The sequence below is a fragment of the Oncorhynchus mykiss genome, chromosome 18 (genome assembly GCF_057628025.1).
Source record: "Oncorhynchus mykiss isolate SJ-2025 chromosome 18, ASM5762802v1, whole genome shotgun sequence".
NCBI lineage: Eukaryota > Metazoa > Chordata > Actinopteri > Salmoniformes > Salmonidae > Oncorhynchus > Oncorhynchus mykiss.
This window is the reverse complement of record NC_143039.1, coordinates 4068480-4095707: the sequence shown is the minus strand read 5'-3', so window position 1 is coordinate 4095707 and position 27228 is coordinate 4068480. Positions and strand designations below refer to the sequence as shown.

General features: G+C 46.1%; 1 protein-coding gene across 2 annotated transcripts; it reads left to right on the top strand.

Annotated features, from left to right (window-relative positions):
• The first annotated feature begins 1497 nt into the window (after positions 1-1497).
• On the top strand, positions 1498-27161 carry LOC118947556 (protein FAM117B-like). 2 transcript variants are annotated; one of them, XM_090206980.1, is made up of 8 exons: positions 1498-2671; positions 9148-9293; positions 9489-9572; positions 18468-18581; positions 21294-21437; positions 21626-21842; positions 21963-22083; positions 26573-27161. In XM_090206980.1, the coding sequence occupies exons 2-8, from the start codon at positions 9273-9275 to the stop codon at positions 26904-26906; spliced, it is 1035 nt and encodes a 344-aa protein (XP_090063106.1). In that variant the 5' UTR covers positions 1498-2671; positions 9148-9272; the 3' UTR covers positions 26907-27161. The 2 variants fall into 2 exon arrangements, with proteins under 2 accessions (XP_090063106.1, XP_090063105.1); XM_090206979.1 differs by having other exon boundaries at positions 2155-2671; positions 21294-21428.
• Positions 27162-27228: the final 67 nt, after the last annotated feature.

Sequence of the window (27228 nt, the reverse complement as noted above, 5' to 3'; positions counted from 1 at the left end):
TTTCATACCCTACATTACTCATCTCATATGTATGTACTGTACTCTATACCATCTACTGCATCTTGCCTATGCCGTTCTGCCATTGCTCATCCATATATTGATATGTACATATTCTTATTCATTCCTTTACACTTGTGTGTATTAGGTAGTTGTTAAGAAATTGTTAGATTACTTGTTAGATATTACTGCACGGTCGGAACTAGAAGCACAAGCATTTCGCTACACTCGCATTAACATCTGCTAACCATGTGTATGTGACCAATACAATTTGATTTGATTTGGTTCCGTGTTGCTCGACGCAAGCATAGCTGGTATTTAGCTAGTCTGGTAGGCTCGTGTCACTGGACAGCTCGTAGCTGGGTTTCAGCTCGTAGCTGGGTTTCAGCTCGTGTCACTGGACAGCTCGTAGCTGGGTTTCAGCTCGTAGCTGGGTTTCAGCTCGTAGCTGGGTTTCAGCTCGTGTCACTGGACAGCTCGTAGTTACGATCCAAACACACAGCTGTGCTTGTGCACCGTGGTGCCTCTATCACAGGAAGTTACGATCCAAACACACAGCTGTGCTTGTGCACCGTGGTGCCTCTATCACAGGAAGTTACGATCCAAACACACAGCTGTGCTTGTGCACCGTGGTGCCTCTATCACAGGAAGTTACGATCCAAACACACAGCTGCCCATTACATGGAATTCTATGGTTAACCTTCCAACCTTCTAATATCAATGGCACAATATGAGCGATGTTTAAACAATAGGCTTGTTGTAGCTGGTGCTTTCAATGTTGGTTATATTATATATCATTTGAAAGGTAATTTCATGACCTTTCAGAACCACTTGTCAAACTTGGTTTAAAATGTACCAATGTGTTCGTTTTGTTCCTGTCCGAGGGTAAAATCCCTATGGGAAAGATGTATGGGATGGAGGGATAAAAAAAACAACGCGTTTTGTTCCTGTCCGAGGGTAAAATCCCTATGGGAAAGATGTACGGGATGGAGGGATAAAACAACGAGTTTTGTTCCTGTCCGAGGGTAAAATCCCTATGAGAAAGATGTACGGGATGGAGGGATAAAACAACGCGTTTTGTTCCTGTCCGAGGGTAAAATCCCTATGGGAAAGATGTACGGGATGGAGGGATAAAACAACGCGTTTTGTTCCTGTCCGAGGGTAAAATCCCTATGGGAAAGATGTATGGGATGGAGGGATAAAACAACGCGTTTTGTTCCTGTCCGAGGGTAAAATCCCTATGGGAAAGATGTATGGGATGGAGGGATAAAACAACGCGTTTTGTTCCTGTCCGAGGGTAAAATCCCTATGGGAAAGATGTACGGGATGGAGGGATAAAACAACGCGTTTTGTTCCTGTCCGAGGGTAAAATCCCTATGGGAAAGATGTATGGGATGGAGGGATAAAACAACGCGTTTTGTTCCTGTCCGAGGGTAAAATCCCTATGGGAAAGATGTACGGGATGGAGGGATAAAACAACGCGTTTTGTTCCTGTCCGAGGGTAAAATCCCTATGGGAAAGATGTACGGGATGGAGGGATAAAACAACGCGTTTTGTTCCTGTCCGAGGGTAAAATCCCTATGGGAAAGATGTACGGGATGGAGGGATAAAACAACGCGTTTTGTTCCTGTCCGAGGGTAAAATCCCTATGGGAAAGATGTATGGGATGGAGGGATAAAACAACGCGTTTTGTTCCTGTCCGAGGGTAAAATCCCTATGGGAAAGATGTACGGGATGGAGGGATAAAACAACGCGTTTTGTTCCTGTCCGAGGGTAAAATCCCTATGGGAAAGATGTATGGGATGGAGGGATAAAACAACGCGTTATCACATACATACTACCATTGCTGCACTGCTATCACACATTGTCCAACTCTAGGCACATAGACCTTCAGAAAAATCACTGAGACATCGTTTCCCTAAGTGAGCCTGACCGAACCCCTGGTTCATGGACTATATCCGTTATATTGTGTGTTGCTGACAACTGCCTCAAAGTCTATTTGATTTCAGGCCCTGTTTTTGTTTTGTAATTGAAAATAATCCGTTCACTGACTGTTAAACTCATATAGACCGGTGGGTTTTAGACCGCATGGAAACCACCGCACTGTTATTTATACGGTAGGTCTATGCATCGCCCCGCACACGCGCGCCTTGGTTCGTGGAGATCATCTGCACCACGCGCCCTAGCAACTGCAGCATCAGCACAAGCAGCGTGGTGACTCGCTACGACAAAGCCACGCACGGATCCGCTGTGACGGTCTCTCTCCGCTCTGCAAGCAAAGGATCTTCCATCCCCCGCCCTGTTATTTGTTATTTCCCTGATATTCTTCGCGCTAATCTGCAACGTGGATCCTCGCTACCTGAAATATTTTCATCGGATGATATATTTTTACCATCACGACAAAACGGACTGCTCATCCTCATCATCAACAACACCGCGCGTTTCAGCAGGCAGGCTACAGCAACGCCCATAGCAACCTCTCTATGCGCATCCACGAGCCATCTGTTCATTACTGCTTGTTTGTGTCTGTCGTCTCCGTCTCCGACATCTCTGCTCCGCTGTCGCCCTCTCCCGGTTCCTCCCCCTGATCCCCCCCTGTCTCGTCTCCAGGTTAGCGGCAGGTCTCATCTCTCGCCTCGCTGCTGGGCACGTATCCTCCAAGGCCTCTTCACAGGTGAGCCAATCACTGGATCTGATTTATCAAACGGATAATACTACCGCTAATGCATGCACCGGTCGGCATTGATCATATATTTATCATTTATCTTCTCTTGATCATGGCTGTGTGTTCTTAATAGTGATGACTACTGTAACATGTTGTCCAATGTTTAAGAGTGTGGTCCTGCAGAGAGAGAGAGGGAGAGAAAAAGAGAGAGCACATTGTTGGCATCTGGTTTGTGTTTGGATCCAGATATACAGTATGAAGTGCCTTGGTCCCATAGCAACAGTGATGCTTGGTTCTGAGGGAAAGGGAGGGCTCTGCTGCCAAATATAGCTTCTCTGCTGGACCAGCTCTCTCTCTTGTATTAGGGTTAATCTGAGCAGCATGACAATAACAGCAGACTCAGCTTGTTTCTGAATTGAAACAGGGTAGAGGGCACAGGGGGTAGAGGAGACAGGATAGAGGGGGCAGGAGACCGGGTAATTGGGATGGGGTAGAGGAGACAAGGGGTAGAGGGGACAGGGGGTAGAGGAGACAGGGGGTAGAGGGGACAGGGGGTAGAGGGGACAGGGGGTAGAGGAGACTGGATAGAGGGGGCAGGAGACCGGGTAATTGGGATGGGGTAGAGGAGACAAGGGGTAGAGGGGACAGGGGGTAGAGGAGACAGGGGGTAGAGGGGACAGGGGGTAGAGGGGACAGGGGGTAGAGGAGACTGGGTAGAGGGGACAGGGGGTAGAGGAGACAGGGGGTAGAGGGAACAGGGGGTAGAGGGAACAGGGGGTAGAGGGAACAGGGGGTAGAGGAGACTGGGTTAGAGGGGACAGAGGGTAGAGGGGACAGGAGGGTAGAGGAGACAGGGGGTAGAGGGGACAGGAGGGTAGAGGAGACAGGAGGGTAGAGGGGACAGGAGGTAGAGGAGACAGGAGGGTAGAGGGGACAGGAGGGTAGAGGAGACTGGGTTAGAGGGGACAGAGGGTAGAGGGGACAGGAGGGTAGAGGAGACAGGGGGTAGAGGGGACAGGAGGGTAGAGGAGACAGGGTATCTGGGGACTGGGGGGTAGAGGGGACAGGAGGGTAGAGGGGACAGGAGGTAGAGGAGACAGGGGGTAGAGGGGACAGGAGGGTAGAGGAGACAGGGTATCTGGGGACTGGGGGGTAGAGGGGACAGGAGGGTAGAGGAGACTGGGTAGAAGGGATAGGGGGTAGAGGGGATAGGGGGTAGAGGAGACGGGGTAGAGGAGACAGGAGGGTAGAGGAGACAGGATAGAGGGGGCAGGGTATAGAGGAGACGGGGTAGAGGAGACGGGGGGTAGAGGAGAGAGGGTATCTGGGGACTGGGGGGTAGAGAGGACAAGAGGGTAGAGGAGACAAGGGGTAGAGGAGACAAGGGGTAGAGGAGACAGGAGGTAGAGGAGATGGGGTAGAGGAGATGGGGTAGAGGAGACGGGGTAGAGGAGACAGGGGGTAGAGTAGACATGGGGTAGAGGGGACATGGGGTAGAGGAGACAGGGGGTAGAGGGGACAGGGGGTAGAGGAGACAGGGGGTAGAGGAGACAGGAGGTAGAGGAGATGGGGTAGAGGAGATGGGGTAGAGGAGACGGGGTAGAGGGGACAGGGGGTAGAGGAGACAGGGGGTAGAGGAGACAGGGGGTAGAGGAGACAGGGTAAAGGGGGTAGAGGAGACAGGGTAAAGGGGGTAGAGGAGACAGGGGGTAGAGGAGACAGGGGGTAGAGGAGACAGGGTAAGGGGAACAGAGGGTCTTTATGATGGGTTAGGTTTGATATGGCTGGGTTGGATGGTCGGTATGATGGGTTAGGGTTGATATGGCTGGGTTGGATGGTCGGTATGATGGGTTAGGGTTGATATGGCTGGGTTGGATGGTTAGTATGATGGGTTAGGGTTGATATGGCTGGGTTGGATGGTCTGTATGATGGGTTAGGGTTGATATGGCTGGGTTGGATGGTCTGTATGATGGGTTAGGGTTGATATGGCTGGGTTGGATGGTCTTTATGATGGGTTAGGGTTGATATGGCTGGGTTGGATGGTCTGTATGATGGGTTAGGGTTGATATGACTGGGTTGGATGGTCTATATGATGGGTTAGGGTTGATATGGCTGGGTTGGATGGTCTGTATGATGGGTTAGGGTTGATATGACTGGGTTGGATGGTCTATATGATGGGTTAGGGTTGATATGGCTGGGTTGGATGGTCTGTATGATGGGTCAGGGTTGATATGGCTGGGTTGGATGGTCTGTATGATGGGTTAGGGTTGATATGACTGGGTTGGATGGTCTGTATGATGGGTTAGGGTTGATATGGCTGGGTTGGATGGTCTATATGATGGGTTAGGGTTGATATGGCTGGGTTGGATGGTCTGTATGATGGGTTAGGGTTGATATGGCTGGGTTGAATGGTCTGTATGATGGGTTAGGGTTGATATGGCTGGGTTGGATGGTCTGTATGATGGGTTAGGGTTGATATGACTGGGTTGGATGGTCTGTATGATGGGTTAGGGTTGATATGACTGGGTTGGATGGTCGGTATGATGGGTTAGAGTTGATATGGCTGGGTTGGATGGTCTGTATGATGGGTTAGGGTTGATATGACTGGGTTGGATGGTCTGTATGATGGGTTAGGGTTGATATGGCTGGGTTGGATGGTCTGTATGATGGGTTAGGGTTGATATGGCTGGGTTGGATGGTCTGTATGATGGGTTAGGGTTGATATGGCTGGGTTGGATGGTCTGTATGATGGGTTAGGGTTGATATGACTGGGCTGGATGGTCTGTATGATGGGTTAGGGTTGATATGGCTGGGTTGGATGGTCGGTATGATGGGTTAGGGTTGATATGACTGGGCTGGATGGTCTGTATGATGGGTTAGGGTTGATATGGCTGGGCTGGATGGTCTGTATGATGGGTTAGGGTTGATATGGCTGGGTTGGATGGTCTATATGATGGGTTAGGGTTGATATGACTGGGCTGGATGGTTAGTGTATATTGTATTGATGTGATATGGCTGGGTTGGATGGTCTATATGATGGGTTAGGGTTGATATGACTGGGTTGGATGGTCTATATGATGGGTTAGGGTTGATATGACTGGGTTGGATGGTCTGTATGATGGGTTAGGGTTGATATGACTGGGTTGGATGGTCTGTATGATGGGTTAGGGTTGATATGGCTGGGCTGGATGGTCTGTATGATGGGTTAGGGTTGATATGACTGGGTTGGATGGTCTGTATGATGGGTTAGGGTTGATATGGCTGGGTTGGATGGTCGGTATGATGGGTTAGGGTTGATATGACTGGGTTGGATGGTCTTTATGATGGGTTAGGGTTGATATGGCTGGGCTGGATGGTCTGTATGATGGGTTAGGGTTCATATGGCTGGGTTGGATGGTCTGTATGATGGGTTAGGGTTGATATGACTGGGCTGGATGGTCTGTATGATGGGTTAGGGTTGATATGACTGGGTTGGATGGTCTATATGATGGGTTAGGGTTGATATGACTGGGTTGGATGGTCTATATGATGGGTTAGGGTTGATATGGCTGGGTTGGATGGTCTGTATGATGGGTTAGGGTTGATATGACTGGGTTGGATGGTCTGTATGATGGGTTAGGGTTGATATGGCTGGGTTGGATGGTCTGTATGATGGGTTAGGGTTGATATGACTGGGTTGGATGGTCTGTATGATGGGTTAGTGTTGATATGGCTGGGTTGGATGGTCTATATGATGGGTTAGGGTTGATATGGCTGGGTTGGATGGTCTGTATGATGGGTTAGGGTTGATATGACTGGGTTGGATGGTCGGTATGATGGGTTAGGGTTGATATGGCTGGGTTGGATGGTCGGTATGATGGGTTAGGGTTGATATGACTGGGTTGGATGGTCTTTATGATGGGTTAGGGTTGATATGGCTGGGCTGGATGGTCTGTATGATGGGTTAGGGTTGATATGGCTGTGTTGGATGGTCTGTATGATGGGTTAGGGTTGATATGACTGGGCTGGATGGTCTGTATGATGGGTTAGGGTTGATATGACTGGGTTGGATGGTCTATATGATGGGTTAGGGTTGATATGACTGGGTTGGATGGTCTATATGATGGGTTAGGGTTGATATGGCTGGGTTGGATGGTCTGTATGATGGGTTAGGGTTGATATGACTGGGTTGGATGGTCTGTATGATGGGTTAGGGTTGATATGGCTGGGTTGGATGGTCTGTATGATGGGTTAGGGTTGATATGGCTGGGTTGGATGGTCGGTATGATGGGTTAGGGTTGATATGGCTGGGTTGGATGGTCTGTATGATGGGTTAGAGTTGATATGGCTGGGTTGGATGGTCTATATGATGGGTTAGGGTTGATATGGCTGGGTTGGATGGTCTGTATGATGGGTTAGGATTGATATGACTGGGTTGGATGGTCGGTATGATGGGTTAGGGTTGATATGGCTGGGTTGGATGGTCGGTATGATGGGTTAGGGTTGATATGACTGGGTTGGATGGTCTTTATGATGGGTTAGGGTTGATATGGCTGGGCTGGATGGTCTGTATGATGGGTTAGGGTTGATATGGCTGGGTTGGATGGTCTATATGATGGGTTAGGGTTGATATGACTGGGCTGGATGGTTAGTGTATATTGTATTGATGTGATATGGCTGGGTTGGATGGTCTATATGATGGGTTAGGGTTGATATGACTGGGTTGGATGGTCTATATGATGGGTTAGGGTTGATATGACTGGGTTGGATGGTCTGTATGATGGGTTAGGGTTGATATGACTGGGTTGGATGGTCTGTATGATGGGTTAGGGTTGATATGGCTGGGCTGGATGGTCTGTATGATGGGTTAGGGTTGATATGACTGGGTTGGATGGTCTGTATGATGGGTTAGGGTTGATATGGCTGGGTTGGATGGTCGGTATGATGGGTTAGGGTTGATATGACTGGGTTGGATGGTCTTTATGATGGGTTAGGGTTGATATGGCTGGGCTGGATGGTCTGTATGATGGGTTAGGGTTCATATGGCTGGGTTGGATGGTCTGTATGATGGGTTAGGGTTGATATGACTGGGCTGGATGGTCTGTATGATGGGTTAGGGTTGATATGACTGGGTTGGATGGTCTATATGATGGGTTAGGGTTGATATGACTGGGTTGGATGGTCTATATGATGGGTTAGGGTTGATATGGCTGGGTTGGATGGTCTGTATGATGGGTTAGGGTTGATATGACTGGGTTGGATGGTCTGTATGATGGGTTAGGGTTGATATGGCTGGGTTGGATGGTCTGTATGATGGGTTAGGGTTGATATGACTGGGTTGGATGGTCTGTATGATGGGTTAGTGTTGATATGGCTGGGTTGGATGGTCTATATGATGGGTTAGGGTTGATATGGCTGGGTTGGATGGTCTGTATGATGGGTTAGGGTTGATATGACTGGGTTCGATGGTCGGTATGATGGGTTAGGGTTGATATGGCTGGGTTGGATGGTCGGTATGATGGGTTAGGGTTGATATGACTGGGTTGGATGGTCTTTATGATGGGTTAGGGTTGATATGGCTGGGCTGGATGGTCTGTATGATGGGTTAGGGTTGATATGGCTGTGTTGGATGGTCTGTATGATGGGTTAGGGTTGATATGACTGGGCTGGATGGTCTGTATGATGGGTTAGGGTTGATATGACTGGGTTGGATGGTCTATATGATGGGTTAGGGTTGATATGACTGGGTTGGATGGTCTATATGATGGGTTAGGGTTGATATGGCTGGGTTGGATGGTCTGTATGATGGGTTAGGGTTGATATGACTGGGTTGGATGGTCTGTATGATGGGTTAGGGTTGATATGGCTGGGTTGGATGGTCTGTATGATGGGTTAGGGTTGATATGGCTGGGTTGGATGGTCGGTATGATGGGTTAGGGTTGATATGGCTGGGTTGGATGGTCTGTATGATGGGTTAGAGTTGATATGGCTGGGTTGGATGGTCTATATGATGGGTTAGGGTTGATATGGCTGGGTTGGATGGTCTGTATGATGGGTTAGGGTTGATATGGCTGGGTTGGATGGTCGGTATGATGGGTTAGGGTTGATATGGCTGGGCTGGATGGTCGGTATGATGGGTTAGGGTTGATATGGCTGGGCTGGATGGTCGGTATGATGGGTTAGGGTTGATATGGCTGGGTTGGATGGTCGGTATGATGGGTTAGGGTTGATATGGCTGGGTTGGATGGTCTGTATGATGGGTTAGGGTTGATATGGCTGGGTTGGATGGTCTGTATGATGGGTTAGGGTTGATATGGGTTGGATGGTTAGTGTATATTGTATTGATGGGTTACATCAGTGGGGCACCTGCCTCAGACTGAGCATCTCAGCTGTTTGTTTACAAACACAAGGGCTGTTTACAAACAACTCTTGCTATTGTGTTAGAATGAAATGTATTTCTTATTTTCCCCTCTCTTCTTCTCTTCCTGTCTTTCTGCTGAGAGCAGCTGATTCAGCTCCTCCCACTTCCTCTGGCTCCTCCCAGCTGTGGCCCCTACTGGGCACGCTCCTTGGCTCTTACCTTATTGGTCCCCGGCCTCAGGACGGAAGCCACGCCCACCACACTCCCTGCATGAGGGACAAGGCCACTCAGGTGAGTGTGTGTGTGTGTTTTTGTTTGTATTCATGCATCTCACCTGTCTCTCTCTGTGGTGTCAGACCCCCAGGGTGTGTGTGTGTGTGTGTGTGTGTGTGTGTGTGTATTCATCTATCTCACCTCTCTCTGTGGTGTCAGACCCCCAGTGTGTGTGTTTGTATTCATGCATCTCACCTCTCTCTGTGGTGTCAGACCCCCAGGGCCTGGGCGGATGAGAGGAGGCGGGGGAGCCACAAGAGATCGGCCTCCTGCGGGAGCACCGACCAGCTCAAAGAGGTTAGTCACACTGTTCAGTCTCTGCCTTTAGATAGTGACAACATAATAACAACATAATAACAACATAGTGACAACATAGTGACAACATAGTGACAACATAATAACATCAGTGACAACATAATAACAACATAGTGACAACATAGTGACAACATAATAACACCGACCAGCTCAGTGAGGTCAGTCACACTGTTCAGTCTCTGCCTTTAGATACTGACAACATAGTGACAACATAGTGACAACATAGTGACAACATAATAACAACATAATAACAACATAGTGACAACATAGTGACAACATAATAACAACATATTGACAACATAATAACAACATAATAACAACATAGTGACAACATAGTGACAACATAATAACAACATATTGACAACATAATAACAACATAATAACAACATAATAACAACATAGTGACAACATAGTGACAACATAATAACAACATAATAACAACATAATAACAACATAATAACAACATAGTGACAACATAGTGACAACATAGTGACAACATAATAACAACATATTGACAACATAATAACAACATAATAACAACATAGTGACAACATAATAACAACATAATAACAACATAGTGACAACATAATAACAACATAGTGACAACAGTGACAACATAGTGACAACATAGTGACAACATAATAACAACATAATAACAACATAATAACAACATAATAACAACATAATAACAACATAGTGACAACAGTGACAACATAGTGACAACATAGTGACAACATAATAACAACATAATAACAACATAATAACAACATAATAACAACATAGTGACAACATAATAACAACATAATAACAACATAATAACAACATAGTGACAACATAATAACAACATAATAACAACATAATAACAACATAGTGACAACATAATAACAACATAGTGACAACAGTGACAACATAGTGACAACATAATAACAACATAATAACAACATAATAACAACATAATAACAACATAATAACAACATAATAACAACATAGTGACAACATAATAACAACATAGTGACAACAGTGACAACATAATAACAACATAGTGACAACATAATAACAACATAATAACAACATAATAACAACATAGTGACAACATAATAACAACATAGTGACAACAGTGACAACATAGTGACAACATAATAACAACATAATAACAACATAATAACAACATAATAACAACATAATAACAACATAGTGACAACAGTGACAACATAGTGACAACATAATAACAACATAATAACAACATAGTGACAACATAATAACAACATAGTGACAACATAATAACAACATAATAACAACATAGTGACAACATAATAACAACATAATAACAACATAGTGACAACATAATAACAACATAGTAACAACATAATAACAACATAGTGACAACATAATAACAACATAATAACAACATAGTGACAACATAGTGACAACATAATAACAACATATTGACAACATAATAACAACATAATAACAACATAGTGACAACATAATAACAACATATTGACAACATAATAACAACATAATAACAACATAATAACAACATAGTGACAACATAATAACAACATAATAACAACATAATAACAACATAGTGACAACAGTGACAACATAGTGACAACATAGTGACAACATAATAACAACATAGTGACAACATAATAACAACATAATAACAACATAGTGACAACATAATAACAACATAATAACAACATAGTGACAACATAATAACAACATAATAACAACATAGTGACAACATAATAACAACATAATAACAACATAGTGACAACATAATAACAACATAATAACAACATATTGACAACATAATAACAACATAGTAACAACATAATAACAACATAATAACAACATAATAACAACATAATAACAACATAATAACAACATAGTGACAACAGTGACAACATAGTGACAACATAATAACAACATATTGACAACATAATAACAACATAATAACAACATAGTGACAACATAATAACAACATAGTGACAACATAATAACAACATAATAACAACATAGTGACAACAGTGACAACATAGTGACAACAGTGACAACATAGTGACAACATAGTGACAACATAGTGACAACATAGTGACAACATAGTGACAACATAATAACAACATAATAACAACATAGTGACAACATAATAACAACATAATAACAACATAGTGACAACAGTGACAACATAGTGACAACATAATAACAACATAGTGACAACATAGTGACAACATAATAACAACATAGTGACAACATAATAACAACATAATAACAACATAGTGACAACATAATAACAACATAATAACAACATAATAACAACATAATAACAACATAATAACAACATAGTGACAACAGTGACAACATAGTGACAACATAATAACAACATATTGACAACATAATAACAACATAGTGACAACAGTGACAACATAGTGACAACATAATAACAACATAGTGACAACAGTGACAACATAGTGACAACATAATAACAACATAGTGACAACATATTGACAACATAGTGACACTCCACATAGTGACACTCCACATAGTGACAACATAGGGACACTCCACATAGTGACAACATAGTAACACTCCACATAGTGACAACATAGTGTCATTCCACATAGTGACAACATAGTGACACTCCACATAGTGACACTCCACATAGTGGCAACATAGTGACAACATAGTGACACTCCACATAGTGGCAACATAGTGACACTCCACATAGTGACAACATAGTAACACTCCACATAGTGACAACATAGTGACACTCCACATAGTGACACTCCACATAGTGGCAACATAGTGACACTCCACATAGTGACAACATAGTGACACTCCACATAGTGACACTCCACATAGTGACAACATAGTGGCAACATAGTGACACTCCACATAGTGACAACATAGTGACACTCCACATAGTGACAACATAGTAACACTCCACATAGTGACAACATAGTGTCATTCCACATAGTGACAACATAGTGACACTCCACATAGTGACACTCCACATAGTGGCAACATAGTGACAACATAGTGACACTCCACATAGTGGCAACATAGTGACACTCCACATAGTGACAACATAGTAACACTCCACATAGTGACAACATAGTGACACTCCACATAGTGACACTCCACATAGTGGCAACATAGTGACACTCCACATAGTGACAACATAGTGACACTCCACATAGTGACACTCCACATAGTGGCAACATAGTGACACTCCACATAGTGACAACATAGTGACACTCCACATAGTGACACTCCACATAGTGACAACATAGTGACACTCCACATAGTGACACTCCACATAGTGGCAACATAGTGACACTCCACATAGTGACACTCCACATAGTGGCAACATAGTGACACTCCACATAGTGACACTCCACATAGTGACAACATAGTGACACTCCACATAGTGACACTCCACATAGTGGCAACATAGTGACACTCCACATAGAGACAACATAGTGACACTCCACATAGTGGCAACATAGTGACACTCCACATAGTGACAACATAGTGACACTCCACATAGTGACAACATAGTGACATCATATTGACACTCCACATAGTGAAACTCCACATAGTGACAACATAGTGACACTCCACATAATAACAACATAGTGACATCATAGTGACACTCCACATAGTGACACTCCACATAGTGACACTCCACATAGTGACAACATAGTGACATCATATTGACACTCCACATAGTGACACTCCACATAGTGACAACAGTGACACTCCACATAGTGACACTCCACATAGTGACAACATAGTGACATCATATTGACACTCCACATAGTGACACTCCACATAGTGACAACAGTGACACTCCACATAGTGACAACATAGTGACATCATATTGACACTCCACATAGTGACACTCCACATAGTGACAACATAGTGACATCATATTGACACTCCACATAGTGACACTCCACATAGTGACAACAGTGACACTCCACATAGTGACAACATAGTGACATCATATTGACACTCCACATAGTGACAACATAGTGACATCATATTGACACTCCACATAGTGACATTCCACATAGTGACAACATAGTGACACTCCACATAGTGACACTCCACATAGTGACAACATAGTGACATCATATTGACACTCCACATAGTGACACTCCACATAGTGACAACAGTGACACTCCACATAGTGACAACATAGTGACAACATAGTGACATCATAGTGACACTCCACATACTAACAACATAGTGACATCATAGTGACACTCCACATAGTGACAACATAGTGACACTCCACATAGTGACAACATAGTGACACTCCACATAGTGACAAATGTGACACTCCACATAGTGACAACATAGTGACAACATAGTGACATCATAGTGACACTCCACATAGTGACAACATAGTGACACTCCACATGGTGACATCATAGTGACACTCCACATAGTGACACTCCACATAGTGACACTCCACATAGTGACACTCCACATAGTGACATCATAGTGACACTCCACATAGTGATAACATAGTGACACTCCACATAGTGACACTCCACATAGTGACACTCTACATAGTGACACTCCACATAGTGACAACATAGTGACACTCCACATAGTGACACTCCACATAGTGACACTCCACATAGTGACACTCCACATAGTGACACTCCACATAGTGACAACATAGTGACAACATAGTGACACTCCACATAGTGGCAACATAGTGACACTCCACATAGTGACAACATAGTGACACTCCACATAGTGACAACATAGTGACACTCCACATAGTGACACTCCACTAAGTGACAACATAGTGACACTCCACATAGTGACACTCCACATAGTGACACTCCACATAGTGACACTCCACAAAGTGACACTCCACATAGTGACACTCCACATAGTGACACTCCACATAGTGGCAACATAGTGACACTCCACATAGTGACAACATAGTAACACTCCACATAGTGACAACATAGTGACACTCCACATAGTGACACTCCACATAGTGGCAACATAGTGACACTCCACATAGTGACAACATAGTGACACTCCACATAGTGACACTCCACATAGTGGCAACATAGTGACACTCCACATAGTGACAACATAGTGACACTCCACATAGTGACACTCCACATAGTGACAACATAGTGACACTCCACATAGTGACACTCCACATAGTGGCAACATAGTGACACTCCACATAGTGACACTCCACATAGTGGCAACATAGTGACACTCCACATAGTGACACTCCACATAGTGACAACATAGTGACACTCCACATAGTGACACTCCACATAGTGGCAACATAGTGACACTCCACATAGAGACAACATAGTGACACTCCACATAGTGGCAACATAGTGACACTCCACATAGTGACAACATAGTGACACTCCACATAGTGACAACATAGTGACATCATATTGACACTCCACATAGTGACACTCCACATAGTGACAACATAGTGACACTCCACATAATAACAACATAGTGACACTCCACATAGTGACACTCCACATAGTGACACTCCACATAGTGACAACATAGTGACATCATATTGACACTCCACATAGTGACACTCCACATAGTGACAACAGTGACACTCCACATAGTGACACTCCACATAGTGACAACATAGTGACATCATATTGACACTCCACATAGTGACACTCCACATAGTGACAACAGTGACACTCCACATAGTGACAACATAGTGACATCATATTGACACTCCACATAGTGACACTCCACATAGTGACAACATAGTGACATCATATTGACACTCCACATAGTGACACTCCACATAGTGACAACAGTGACACTCCACATAGTGACAACATAGTGACATCATATTGACACTCCACATAGTGACAACATAGTGACATCATATTGACACTCCACATAGTGACATTCCACATAGTGACAACATAGTGACACTCCACATAGTGACACTCCACATAGTGACAACATAGTGACATCATATTGACACTCCACATAGTGACACTCCACATAGTGACAACAGTGACACTCCACATAGTGACAACATAGTGACAACATAGTGACATCATAGTGACACTCCACATACTAACAACATAGTGACATCATAGTGACACTCCACATAGTGACAACATAGTGACACTCCACATAGTGACAACATAGTGACACTCCACATAGTGACAAATGTGACACTCCACATAGTGACAACATAGTGACAACATAGTGACATCATAGTGACACTCCACATAGTGACAACATAGTGACACTCCACATAGTGACATCATAGTGACACTCCACATAGTGACACTCCACATAGTGACACTCCACATAGTGACACTCCACATAGTGACATCATAGTGACACTCCACATAGTGATAACATAGTGACACTCCACATAGTGACACTCCACATAGTGACACTCTACATAGTGACACTCCACATAGTGACAACATAGTGACACTCCACATAGTGACACTCCACATAGTGACACTCCACATAGTGACACTCCACATAGTGACAACATAGTGACAACATAGTGACACTCCACATAGTGGCAACATAGTGACACTCCACATAGTGACAACATAGTGACACTCCACATAGTGACAACATAGTGACACTCCACATAGTGACACTCCACTAAGTGACAACATAGTGACACTCCACATAGTGACACTCCACATAGTGACACTCCACAAAGTGACACTCCACATAGTGACACTCCACATAGTGACACTCCACATAGTGGCAACATAGTGACACTCCACATAGTGACAACATAGTGACACTCCACATAGTGGCAACATATTGACACTCCACATAGTGACACTCCACATAGTGACACTCCACATAGTGACACTCCACATAGTGGCAACATAGTGACACTCCACATAGTGACAACATAGTGACGCTCCACATAGTGACAACATAGTGACACTCCACATAGTGACAACATAGTGACACTCCACATAGTGACAACATAGTGACACTCCACATAGTGACAACATAGTGAAACTCCACATAGTGACAACATAGTGACAATCCACATAGTGACATCATAGTGACACTCCACATAGTGACAACATAGTGTCACTCCACATAGTGACAACATAGTGACACTCCACATAGTGACAACATAGTGTCATTCCACATAGTGACACTCCACATAGTGACAACATAGTGACACTCCACATAGTGACAACATAGTGACACTCCACATAGTGACACTCCACATAGTGACAACATAGTGTCACTCCACATAGTGACAACATAGTGTCACTCCACATAGTGACAACATAGTGTCATTCCACATAGTGACACTCCACAGTGACAACATAGTGACGCTCCACATAGTGACAACATAGTGACACTCCACATAGTGACATCATAGTGACACTCCACATAGTGACAACATAGTGTCACTCCACATAGTGACAACATAGTGACACTCCACATAGTGACATCATAGTGACGCTCCACATAGTGACAACATAGTGACACTCCACATATTGACAACATAGTGACACTCCACATAGTGACAACATAGTGACAACATAGTGACACTCCACATAGTGACAACATAGTGACACTCCACATAGTGACACTCCACATAGTGACACTCCACATAGTGACAACATAGTGACACTCCACATAGTGACAACATAGTGACAACATATTGACACTCCACATAGTGACAACATAGTGACAACATAGTGACAACATAGTGACGCTCCACATAGTGACAACATAGTGACACTCCACATAGTGACAACATAGTGACACTCCACATAGTGACACTCCACATAGTGACACTCCACATAGTGACAACATAGTGACACTCCACATAGTGACAACATAGTGACAACATATTGACACTCCACATAGTGACAACATAGTGACAACATAGTGACGCTCCACATAGTGACAACATAGTGACACTCCACATAGTGACAACATAGTGACACTCCACATAGTGACATCATAGTGACACTCCACATAGTGACAACATAGTGACAACATAGTGACAACATAGTGTCATTCCACATAGTGACACTCCACATAGTGACACTCCACATAGTGACAACATAGTGACGCTCCACATAGTGACAACATAGTGACAACATAGTGTCATTCCACATAGTGACAACATAGTGACAACATAGTGACAACATAGTGACGCTCCACATAGTGACAACATAGTGACAACATAGTGACACTCCACATAGTGACACTCCACATAGTGACAACATAGTGACAACATAGTGACACTCCACATAGTGATAACATAGTGTCATTCCACATAGTGTCATTCCACATAGTGACACTCCACATAGTGGCAGCATAGTGACAACATAGTGACACTCCACATAGTGACACTCCACATAGTGACACTCCACATAGTGACAACATAGTGACAACATAGTGACACTCCACATAGTGACAACATAGTGTCATTCCACATAGTGACACTCCACATAGTGACAACATAGTGACACTCCACAGTGACAACATAGTGACAACATAGTGACACTCCACATAGTGACAACATAGTGACAACATAGTGACAACATAGTGACAACATAGTGACACTCCACATAGTGACAACATAGTGACAACATAGTGACACTCCACATAGTGACAACATAGTGACAACATAGTGACACTCCACATAGTAACACTCCACAGTGACAACATAGTGACACTCCACATAGTGACAACATAGTGACACTCCACAGTGACAACATAGTGACACTCCACAGTGACAACATAGTGACAACTCTCCATGTCTTAGTGGTAAAGACAACAACATCCTATCAATACACCCCCTAACCCAGTATCTCTTCTCTCCTCCAGATTGCTAAATTGCGACAGCAACTCCAGCGCAGTAAGCGCAGCAGTCGTCACCGCAGGGACAAGGACCGCAGGTCCCCCTTCAACGGGAGTCATGCTGCCATCATCCAGTCACAGGTAACCTGAGCACCATTACAGAGAGTACCCTAACCTTTAGTTACAGAGAGTACCCTAACCTTTAGTTACAGAGAGTACTCTAACATTTAGTAACAGAGAGTACCCTAACCTTTAGTTACAGAGAGTACCCTAACATTTAGTTACAGAGAGTATCCTAACCTTTAGTTACAGAGAGTACTCTAACCTTTAGTTACAGAGAGTACCCTAACCTTTAGTAATAGAGAGTACCCTAACCTTTAGTTACAGAGAGTACTCTAACCTTTAGTTACAGAGAGTACCCTAACCTTTAGTAATAGAGAGTACCCTAACCTTTAGTTACAGAGAGTACCCTAACATTTAGTTACAGAGAGTACCCTAACCTTTAGTTACAGAGAGTACCCTAACATTTAGTAACAGAGAGTACCCTAACCTTTAGTTACAGATAGTACCCTAACATTTAGTTACAGAGAGTATCCTAACCTTTAGTTACAGAGAGTACTCTAACCTTTAGTTACAGAGAGTACCCTAACCTTTAGTAATAGAGAGTACCCTAACCTTTAGTTACAGAGAGTACCCTAACCTTTAGTTACAGAGAGTACTCTAACATTTAGTAACAGAGAGTACCCTAACCTTTAGTTACAGATAGTACCCTAACATTTAGTTACAGAGAGTATCCTAACCTTTAGTTACAGAGAGTACTCTAACCTTTAGTTACAGAGAGTACCCTAACCTTTAGTAATAGAGAGTACCCTAACCTTTAGTTACAGAGAGTACCCTAACCTTTAGTTAGAGAGTACCCTAACCTTTAGTTACAGAGAGTACCCTAACCCTAACCTTTAGTAACAGAGAGTACCCTAACCCTAACCTTTAGTTACAGAGAGTACCCTAACCCTAACCTTTAGTTCCAGAGAGTACCCTAACCTTTAGTTCCAGAGAGTACCCTAACCTTTAGTTCCAGAGAGTACCCTAACCTTTAGTTCCAGATAATACCCTAACCTTTAGTTCCAGATAATACCCTAACCTTTAGTTACAGAGAGTACCCTAACCTTTAGTTACAGAGAGTATCCTAACCTTTAGTTAGAGAGTACCCTAACCTTTAGTTAGAGAGAGTACACTAATCTGTAGATACAGAGAGTACCCTAAGATTTAGTTAGAGAGTACCCTAACCTTTAGTTACAGAGAGTACCCTATACTTTAGTTACAGAGAGTACCCTAACCTTTAGTTACAGAGAGTACCCTAACCTTTAGTTACAGAGAGTACCCTAACCTTTAGTTACAGAGAGTACCCTAACCTTTAGTTATAGAGAGTACCCTAACCCTAACCCCATCTCTAAGGGTTAACCCTAACCCCCATCTCTAAGGGTTAACCCTAACCCCCATCTCTAAGGGTTAACCCTAACCCCCAATCTCTAATGGTTAACCCTACCCCCATCCCTAAGGGTTCACCCTACCCCCATCCCTAAGGGTTAACCCTAACCCCATCCCTAAGGGTTAAGCCTAACCCAATCTCTAGAAGTTAACCCTAACCCCCATCTCTAAGGGTTAACCCTACCCCCATCCCTAAGGGTTAACCCTAACCCCATCCCTAAGGGTTAAGCCTAACCCTATCTCTAGAAGTTAACCCTAACCCCCATCTCTAAGGGTTAACCCTAACCCCCATATCTAAGTGATAACCCTAACCCCCATCACTAAGGGTTAACCCTAACCCCCATTTCTAAGGGTTAACCCTAACCCCCATCACTAAGGGTTAACTCTAACCCCCATCTCTAAGTGTTAACCCTAACCCCATCTCTAAGTGTTAACCCTAACCCCCATCTCTAAGGGTTAACCCTAACCCCCATCTCTAAGGGTTAACCCTAACCCCCATCCCTAAGGGTTAACCCTACCCCCATCTCTAAGGGTTAACCCTAACCCCATCTCTAATGGTTAACCCAACCCCCATCCCTAAGGGTTCACCCTACCCCCATCCCTAAAGGTTAACCCTACCCCCATCCCTAAGGGTTAACCCTAACCCCATCCCTAAGGGTTAAGCCTAACCCAATCTCTAGAAGTTAACCCTAACCCCCATCTCTAAGGGTTAACCCTACCCCCATCCCTAAGGGTTAACCCTAACCCCATCCCTAAGGGTTAAGCCTAACCCAATCTCTAGAAGTTAACCCTAACCCCCATCACTAAGGGTTAACCCTAACCCCCATTTCTAAGGGTTAACCCTAACCCCATCTCTAAGTGTTAACCCTAACCCCCATCTCTAAGGGTTAACCCTAACCCCCATCCCTAAGGGTTAACCCTAACCCCATCCCTAAGGGTTAAGCCTAACCCAATCTCTAGAAGTTAACCCTAACCCCCATCCCTAAGGGTTAACCCTACCCCCATCTCTAAGGGTTAACCCTAACCCCATCTCTAAGTGTTAACCCTAACCCCCATCTCTAAGGGTTAACCCTAACCCCCATCTCTAAGGGTTAACCCTAACCCCATCTCTAAGGGTTAACCCTAACCCCCATCTCTAAGGGTTAACCCTAACCCCCATCCCTAAGGGTTAACCCTACCCCCATCTCTAAGGGTTAACCCTAACCCCATCTCTAAGTGTTAACCCTAACCCCCATCTCTAAGGGTTAACCCTAACCCCCATCTCTAAGGGTTAACCCTAACCCCATCTCTAAGGGTTCACCCTAACCCCATCCCTAAGGGTTCACCCTAACTCTACCACTAACCTTTCCCCTGTCTGTATGTAAGGCCCAGATGCCCAATAAGACCATCCTGATCCCCGTCCCCAAGTCGACGGCGCCGCGCTTCAGGAACAGTGTGGAGGGTCTCAACCAGGAGATTGAACGCATCATCATCCGTGACACACCACAACTACGAGATGAGGTTATTATTGTGAGTCCTTGTTCTTGTTAACACACACACACACACACACACACACACACACACACACACACACACACACACACACACACACACACACACACACACACACACACACACACACACACACACACACACACACACACACACGCACACGCACACAAATCAACTGTTGTTATTTATGTGTGCTTTGGGTTCAGCCCCAAGATGTCCCAGACGGGCACCGTGCCCCCCCACCCCTCCGCCCCCAGCGCAGCAGCTCCACCCGAAGCATTGACACACAGACCCCCTCAGGAGGGGGCCTCGGTGGCGGTAAGCATAGCAACAGCAGCAGCCGGCCCGACTCCATCTCTCCCTCCTACCTCACCATCCTCAACGATATGGGAGGAGGCAGCCCCTACCCCGCAGAGGAGAAAGGTACACACACACACATTTCCATAGCTTTGTCCCCCCCTCACCCTGAATATTGTGACTGACCTGCTCTCTCTCTCTCTCTTTCTCTCTCTCTCTCCGTCCGTCTGTCTGTCTGTCCCTCAGAACTGGGTCCCTGCTCACCTCTCCCGAAGTATGCAGCGTCTCCGAAGCCCAACAACAGCTACATGTTCAAGAGGGAGCCGCCGGAGGGCTGTGAGAAGGTCAAGGTCTTTGAGGAGTCACTGTGAGTACAGCCTAACCTTAACCTCTAACCCTAACCCCTGACCCTAAACGTCCTGAGGGCTGTGAGAGTACACCCTGACCCTAAACGTCCTGAGGGCTGTGAGAGTACACCATAACCCCTAACCCCTGACCCTAAACGTCCTGAGGGCTGTGAGAGTACACCTTAACCTCTAACCCTAACCCCTGACCCTAAACGTCCTGAGGGCTATGAGAGTACACCCTAACCCCTGACCCTAAATGTCAACAAGCACAGCACTTACACAAATGACTGAGGATTGGCTGAGAGAAGTTGATAATAAAATGATTGTGGGGACTGTCTTGTTAGACTTCAGTGCAGCTTTTGACATTATTGAACATAGTCTGCTGCTGGAAAAACATGTGTTACGGCTTCACTAACCCCCTGCTATAATGTGGATAAAGAGTTACTTGTCTAACAGAACACAGAGGATGTTCTTTAATGGAAGCCTCTCAAATATAATCCAGTTAGAATCAGGAATTCCCCAGGGTAGCTGTTTAGGCCCCTTGCTTTTTAAATGTTTTACTAACGACATGCCACTGACTTTGAGTAAAGACAGAGTTTCTATGTATGCGGACAACTCAACACTATACACTTCAGCTACTACAGCAACGGAAATGACTGCAACACTCAACAAAGAGCTGCAGTTAGTTTCAGAGTGGGTGGCAAGGAATAAGTTAGCCATAAATATTTCTAAAACTAAACGCATTGTATTTGGAACAAAACATTCACTAAACCTCAACTAAATCTTGTAATAAATAATGTGTAAATTGAGCAAGTTGAGATGACTAAACTGCTTGGAGTAACACTAGATTTTAAACTGTCACGGTCAAAATATAATAAAAACAAATACAAACCCCAACCCTAACCCCTTGGAGGGTTAACCCCAACCCTAACCCCTTGGAGGGTTAACCCCAACCCTAACCCCTTGGAGGGTTAATCCCAACCCTAACCCCTTGGAGGGTTAACCCCAACCCTAACCCCTTGGAGGGTTAACCCCAACCCTAACCCCTTGGAGGGTTAATCCCAACCCTAACCCCTTGGAGGGTTAACCCCAACCCTAACCCCTTGGAGGGTTAACGCCAACCCTAACCCCTTGGAGGGTTAACCCTAACCCCTTGGAGGGTTAACCCCAACCCTAACCCCTTGGAGGGTTAACCCCAACCCTAACCCCTTGGAGGGTTAACCCCAACCCTAACCCCTTGGAGGGTTAACCCTAACCCTAACCCCTTGGAGGGTTAACCCCAACCCTAACCCCTTGGAGGGTTAACCCCAACCCTAACCCCTTGGAGGGTTAACCCCAACCCTAACCCCTTGGAGGGTTAACCCCAACCCTAACCCCTTGGAGGGTTAGCCCCAACCCTAACCCCTTGGAGGGTTAACCCCAACCCTAACCCCTTGGAGGGTTAACCCTAACCCCTTGGAGGGTTAACCCCAACCCCTTGGAGGGTTAACCCCAACCCTAACCCCTTGGAGGGTTAACCCCAACCCTAACCCCTTGGAGGGTTAGCCTCAACCCTATCCCCTTGGAGGGTTAGCCCCAACCCTAACCCCTTGGAGGGTTAACCCCAACCCTAACCCCTTGGAGGGTTAACCCCAACCCTAACCACTTGGAGGGTTAACCCCAACCCTAACCCCTTGGAGGGTTAACCCCAACCCTAACCCCTTGGAGGGTTAACCCTAACCCCTTGGAGGGTTAGCCCCAACCCTAACCCCTTGGAGGGTTAACCCCAACCCTAACCCCTTGGAGGGTTAACCCCAACCCTAACCCCTTGGAGGGTTAACCCCAACCCTAACCCCTTGGAGGGTTAATCCCAACCCTAACCCCTTGGAGGGTTAACCCCAACCCTAACCCCTTGGAGGGTTAATCCCAACCCTAACCCCTTGGAGGCTTAACCCCAACCCTAACCCCTTGGAGGGTTAGCCCCAACCCCTTGGAGGGTTAGCCCCAACCCTAACCCCTTGGAGGGTTAACCCCAACCCTAACCCCTTGGAGGCTTAACCCCAACCCTAACCCCTTGGAGGGTTAACCCCAACCCTAACCCCTTGGAGGGTTAACCCCAACCCTAACCCCTTGGAGGGTTAACCCCAACCCTAACCCCTTGGAGGGTTAACCCCAACCCTAACCCCTTGGAGGGTTAACCCCAACCCTAACCCCTTGGAGGGTTAATCCCAACCCTAACCCCTTGGAGGGTTAACCCCAACCCTAACCCCTTGGAGGGTTAACCCCAACCCTAACCCCTTGGAGGGTTAATCCCAACCCTAACCCCTTGGAGGGTTAACCCCAACCCTAACCCCTTGGAGGGTTAACGCCAACCCTAACCCCTTGGAGGGTTAACCCTAACCCCTTGGAGGGTTAACCCCAACCCTAACCCCTTGGAGGGTTAACCCCAACCCTAACCCCTTGGAGGGTTAACCCCAACCCTAACCCCTTGGAGGGTTAACCCTAACCCTAACCCCTTGGAGGGTTAACCCCAACCCTAACCCCTTGGAGGGTTAACCCCAACCCTAACCCCTTGGAGGGTTAACCCCAACCCTAACCCCTTGGAGGGTTAACCCCAACCCTAACCCCTTGGAGGGTTAGCCCCAACCCTAACCCCTTGGAGGGTTAACCCCAACCCTAACCCCTTGGAGGGTTAACCCTAACCCCTTGGAGGGTTAACCCCAACCCCTTGGAGGGTTAACCCCAACCCTAACCCCTTGGAGGGTTAACCCCAACCCTAACCCCTTGGAGGGTTAGCCTCAACCCTATCCCCTTGGAGGGTTAGCCCCAACCCTAACCCCTTGGAGGGTTAACCCCAACCCTAACCCCTTGGAGGGTTAACCCCAACCCTAACCACTTGGAGGGTTAACCCCAACCCTAACCCCTTGGAGGGTTAACCCCAACCCTAACCCCTTGGAGGGTTAACCCTAACCCCTTGGAGGGTTAGCCCCAACCCTAACCCCTTGGAGGGTTAACCCCAACCCTAACCCCTTGGAGGGTTAACCCCAACCCTAACCCCTTGGAGGGTTAACCCCAACCCTAACCCCTTGGAGGGTTAATCCCAACCCTAACCCCTTGGAGGGTTAACCCCAACCCTAACCCCTTGGAGGGTTAATCCCAACCCTAACCCCTTGGAGGCTTAACCCCAACCCTAACCCCTTGGAGGGTTAGCCCCAACCCCTTGGAGGGTTAGCCCCAACCCTAACCCCTTGGAGGGTTAACCCCAACCCTAACCCCTTGGAGGCTTAACCCCAACCCTAACCCCTTGGAGGGTTAACCCCAACCCTAACCCCTTGGAGGGTTAACCCCAACCCTAACCCCTTGGAGGGTTAACCCCAACCCTAACCCCTTGGAGGGTTAACCCCAACCCTAACCCCTTGGAGGGTTAATCCCAACCCTAACCCCTTGGAGGGTTAACCCCAACCCTAACCCCTTGGAGGGTTAACCCCAACCCTAACCCCTTGGAGGGTTAACCCTAACCCCTTGGAGGGTTAACCCCAACCCCTTGGAGGGTTAGCCCCAACCCTAACCCCTTGGAGGGTTAACCCCAACCCTAACCCCTTGGAGGGTTAACCCCAACCCTAACCCCTTGGAGGGTTAACCCCAACCCTAACCCCTTGGAGGGTTAATCCCAACCCTAACCCCTTGGAGGGTTAACCCCAACCCTAACCCCTTGGAGGGTTAACCCCAACCCTAACCCCTTGGAAGGTTAGCCCCAACCCTAACCCCTTGGAGGGTTAACCCCAACCCTAACCCCTTGGAGGGTTAACACTAACCCCTTGGAGGGTTAATCCCAACCCTAACCCCTTGGAGGGTTAGCCCCAACCCTAACCCCTTGGAGGGTTAGCCCCAACCCTAACCCCTTGGAGGGTTAACCCTAACCCCTTGGAGGGTTAGCCCCAACCCTAACCCCTTGGAGGGTTAGCCCCAACCCTAACCCCTTGGAGGGTTAGCCCCAACCCTAACCCCTTCTCAGAACATTAAAAATAGCGCGAGCCCACCATAGTAGAAACTAACTCAGAACATTAAAAATAGCGCGAGCCCACCATAGTAGAAGCTAACTCACAATATTAAAACTAGCGCGAGCCCACCATAGTAGAAGCTAACTCACAATATTAAAACTAGCGCGAGCCCACCATAGTAGAAGCTAACTCACAATATTAAAACTAGCGCGAGCCCACCATAGTAGAAGGTAACTCACAATATTAAAACTAGCGCGAGCCCACCATAGTAGAAACTAACTCAGAACATTAAAACTAGCGCGAGCCCACCAAGCCCACCATAGTAGAAGCTAACTCAGAACATTAAAACTAGCGCGAGCCCACCAAGCCCACCATAGTAGAAGATAACTCAGAACAGGTACAGCCTTTTGTGGCCAAACTGGTATTACTCCTCTTGTATGGGAAAAGGGCACTCTGCTAAGTAAATACCATAAATAATCGGTGTCATATATTAGTGTTGAATGACAATGTGTGTGTGTTTGTGTTACAGTCCCAGACCCCTCCAGGAGATTCCTCCCTTCCTGTGTCCGGACCGTAACAAGGTGAACTTCATCCCTAAGAGTGGCTCAGCCTTCTGCCTGGTCAGCATCCTGAAGCCCCTGTTGCCCGCCCCGGAGCTCAGCTTCAGATCAGGGGTTGGCCTCCGCAGCCTGTCCCCCAGCTTGGTGCCTCTGGGTGGGGTTGGCCTGCGCAGTCTGTCCCCCTCCATGATGCCTCTAGGTGGGGTGGGCCTCCGTAGCCTGTCCCCTTCCCTAGGGGTATCCTGGGGCACGGTCCACCAGCAACCCTGCCTGCCCAGACACCTGGAGGAACCAGAGAGCTAGAGCACCACACTTCTGCCCCGGAGGACAGACTGCTGAATAACATCACAGTCAGATAAACATAATGAACATAATACCCTGCTGATCGAGACGCCTTCGACATGCTAACTCCCCTGGTCATAACAGTCCCCTGGTTCTACCTGCTCATTCTAACTCCACCCACTGGTCCTACCTGGTCCCAACATTCCACTGATCCTATGTACCGAGAGGATACAAGAGACACGTTTTATTTCCATCGCATTAAACCGTGAAACCTCTCCACATTTTCAAATCATTATTATGTATCTTGAATTAAGATGTCTTCCAGTGTGAAGCTGTGTGGTTT